Source organism: Sipha flava, unplaced genomic scaffold (assembly GCF_003268045.1).
Source record: "Sipha flava isolate LNK unplaced genomic scaffold, YSA_version1 37_pilon_pilon, whole genome shotgun sequence".
In the NCBI taxonomy this organism is placed as follows: Eukaryota; Metazoa; Arthropoda; class Insecta; order Hemiptera; family Aphididae; genus Sipha; species Sipha flava.
Window position 1 is genome coordinate 2,221,834 of NW_020273087.1, and position 3,923 is coordinate 2,225,756.

Consider the following 3,923-nt stretch of genomic DNA (forward strand, 5'->3'; position numbering starts at 1 on the left):
ATTATTATTATTATTATTATTACTATTGTATACGCGTATACTCGCGCGCGACTTATCGCGCGCGTGTTGCGATGACTCGGCCAATCTTTTTCTCTACCCGGAGAAATCGTTTTTAATGTGATGATTAGTTAACCTCATTAAAGAATTATAATATTATTTTAACCGCCTTACGAATCAAAATATTCAAAAGTATAATTTTTTTTTTTTTTTTTTTTAATATATTTTTTTATAAGTGTAACTCGTTTTTTAGGTATCATAAGTTTTGTACACATGTACATATTATAATTAAATCGTATTTTAATTATAATATTATTACTTTACGTTTTATAGAAGATTTATTTTTACGTTTTTGAAACGGATAATACGTAGGTTTAAGTAGAAATATATCATAATATATTCTCGTGTACTGTTCCGTCCTGAGGCCTGTGATAGAAACGAATACATTGCTACAACGTTGCAAAAGGATAACATACAATATCAGTCACATTCGTGTGCATTATTATTATTATTATTATAAATAATACGCAGATACTATATCATAGTTTCTGCGTATGGACGCATAATTATATCTTGTTGTTATAAAAAATTTTATTTTTATGTTTTACGCGTGTTATAGGTGTTCCTAAAGATTACTTTGACACCGGACTTTAATTAAGTTATTTCATTATTATATTAACACACACACACACACAGATTAAATAAAAATAAAGTAAAATAACTAGGTAATTTATTATTCGTGTTACTTTATTTTTAAAGAGTTTAGGCTTAAAAAACTTAAATCGAATTAAACAAATTAGAAATTTAAGTATTTTAGATGGCCAAAATGTTTTTTATTATTATTTTATTTTTTTATATTAATATAATAATTTTAAAAGCCGCAGTAATTTTAATAGCTATTAAGTAATATTGTTATTTTCAATTCTTTATACTGGCTATGACGTTATTTTTTTCATTTTTATTTGATTACTTGCTAATATAAATACAATTTAAATTATATAATATCTTATTTCTTGTGCCATACGCAACTGCAACTATCATGACAAATATTATTATATACATGACAATTTGACAATTCGTAACTACTAAATTTTATATAAAAAAACTTATCAACAGAAAATATACATGTATTTATTTGTATTCATTTATATATTTTTTAATATAATGTATTTTTATCATTTTACTCAAATCGTATCTCAATTTATATAATATATATATATATATAAAATAATATATATATAAATCATTCCTCCAATAATTTTGACTGTGATTTATAAAATGAATTATCTTTAATATATGATACATTCTCATTTATTTTATTTTACATAATTTTAGAAAAATTGTTTTTTTTTTTTTTTTAATACATCACTTAAGGTTTATTTCGAAAAATATTAAAATGATGCATTTATGTACATGATTCATATAATATAGAGGCCAAATATGTATAATGTTTTCATATATTATGAATACCTATTCAATATTTGTATTATATTTTTTTATGTATCTTTTTTGTAAAATTAATGAAATTTATTTATTCCTAATGAATTGTACATTTATATTGATACATATAGACATATATGTAGTCATCTTATACATAAATATTTTATATTTTCATATTAGATTGTTTTTGAATCCCATATTTTTATATGTATATAACGATATACCTATAATATATAAAATGTAATTTATTATTATTAGTATTTAACAATCTCAAAGTTTTATTAAAAATAAACGTCAAATTATAAGCCATTTAGTGCTATCGATATTATAAAAAATCCATAATTGAAACAAATTATTATAATTGGCAAGTACGGAAAAAACATGTCACCGATTATTTCAGATTGACACATATTCATTCGTTTGAAGTTTCTGTCGTACTCAAGCGGCTAAAATTTGTCTCTATTAAAAAAGGCTATGCTGGAAAAATTTTAAAGGTTTCAATGACCGTTTTTGACCCTGTGGTATTTTATTTAACTTTTTTAAAATACTTTTATTCATATCAATGGTGTCAATAAATTAATTGTGGTGATATCAATTGATACAAACCCTTATATATATTATTGTTATTACATTTTTAATTATACTAAACACATATATAAACCAAAGTGATATAGTTCTTCAAAGTTCACCAAGAGTACCTAACTAATTACTATTCAAGAGTAAATTTTCATTTGAATAAGTCATAACCGAATTGTATAGTGATTATTAGTTGAAAGAGTCCAAACCAAGGCTGGCAAAAAATGTTGAGGACATCATCGATTCGAGGCTCCTTTACTTACATTTATTGGGCCAAGATATACATATTACTTGTACATACTTGTGCAATACAATTATTCATATTTAATAATACATGACCATCAAAAAAATAGTGTTTGGTTTCATTCAAATATTTTCTTTATTCATGACAAAATTAAATAGAGCATATTATTATAAAAAAAAAAAGAATAATAATTATTCTTTTTTTTTTTTTTTTTTATACTGAAATTATTTCAGTTACACTTTCTAACTTTTTCGTAGCAAATTAATTGATAACACCGACCAAGTTGGTGTTTTTGGCCAATTCTTATTCCACCGCTAAGGGTTCTGTTTAGTACTGAAAAAGAGCGTTCAACACTTGCTATTGTAAAAGGAAGTGTGATATATATTCGAGAGCCACAGTAAGGTTAAGAAATACATTTTCCACATTTCAAGTTTTGATGGGATTAAGTACAGAGTACGGCGTAATGAACTCCCAAGTTTTAGTTAATTATTACCACGTAATAATATTAATTAGATTAAAGTGATTTATTATCATAAACAGGGTTGTTAATAAGGTTTATAATCATCACCATGCCGTGATCAGGTGAATAACGTGGTCTTGCTATTGAGAAATTTTTCAAAAACGCTGAGTAGGTCACTGCGACGCGAAAGCATTTCGGACTTTGTGTGGTTTGGATCCTAAAAAAAGTGTCCCTGATCGAAAGACAATTTTAAATCGTGTGTAAAATTTAAGGGTTGCGGTATCTGCGATATTTAAAAATCTAACTGGACGTCTCAAGTCGGTAAGAACACCTGAAATCATTGTTGAAGTGAGAACATCAATAAAACAGTTTCCATCGCGTTCAGCTAGGAAACATGCTTCTGGTTTTGGAATATCGGATCGATCGGTAACGCGAATTTTGCACTGTGATCTTAAATCACACCCAAATAAGATTATTGTTATTCAATAGTTGAATTTAGCAGATTGGGTAAAACGTAAAAGTTGCTGTAACATGGTATTGAGTGGAGTAGTATCGAAGCACATTTCCACATTTTTGGAAAGGTAAAAAAAAAAAAAAATCGACCTGCGGGAAACCCTCAAATCATATACTAACGAAATATATCTTCACAGTTCTTAAATCAAAATTTAAAGAGTTTTGTCCTCGGTAGGCATTGTGGGATCTTATTTTTTTAAAAAGGTGGCGTTATTGTTACTTTGACTTCCGACCGGTACTCCGAGATTATAGGAAACTTTTTACGGCCGAAAACTGAAGCATACAAAAATAATGATAACTTCTGGTTTCAACGAAATGGACCCATAGGATATATTTGGACGACATCATTTTTAAAAAATAACAAAAAAGCACATAAAAAAATTTACACTTTCCATTGAAAAAATTTATTTTTTCTTATCTCGTACCATTTTATTTTAATTCGCCTCAGAAATGGGGAAGCTCATTATGCCGCACCTTATAGATCCCAAGGTGAGAATGCCTTTTTAATTATGTATAAAAGACTGAAATTATTGTCTTTCTTAGAGGTATGAGCCCCGGGGCCCTAGCCTTCACTGCCACACCCTTTCGTCAGCTCTGGTCCAAGTACCAATTATTTATTCTTGATCACCTACATTTATACAAATTATTAATAATCAAACGCCAGAAGAAAAATTAATACACCTTAGTGAGATA

At 27.0% G+C, this 3,923-nt stretch overlaps 1 protein-coding gene across 1 annotated transcript in view; it reads left to right on the top strand.

The window, feature by feature from the left end:
- LOC112688229 (myosin-G heavy chain-like) overlaps positions 1–3,302 on the top strand; it is a 65,149-nt gene extending 61,847 nt beyond the window's left edge. The window contains exons 8-9 of the mRNA XM_025561327.1: positions 2,990–3,143; positions 3,207–3,302. Coding sequence (XP_025417112.1) covers positions 2,990–3,143; positions 3,207–3,302 — 250 coding nt within the window. The remainder of the gene's footprint in view (positions 1–2,989; positions 3,144–3,206) is intronic.
- Positions 3,303–3,923: the final 621 nt, after the last annotated feature.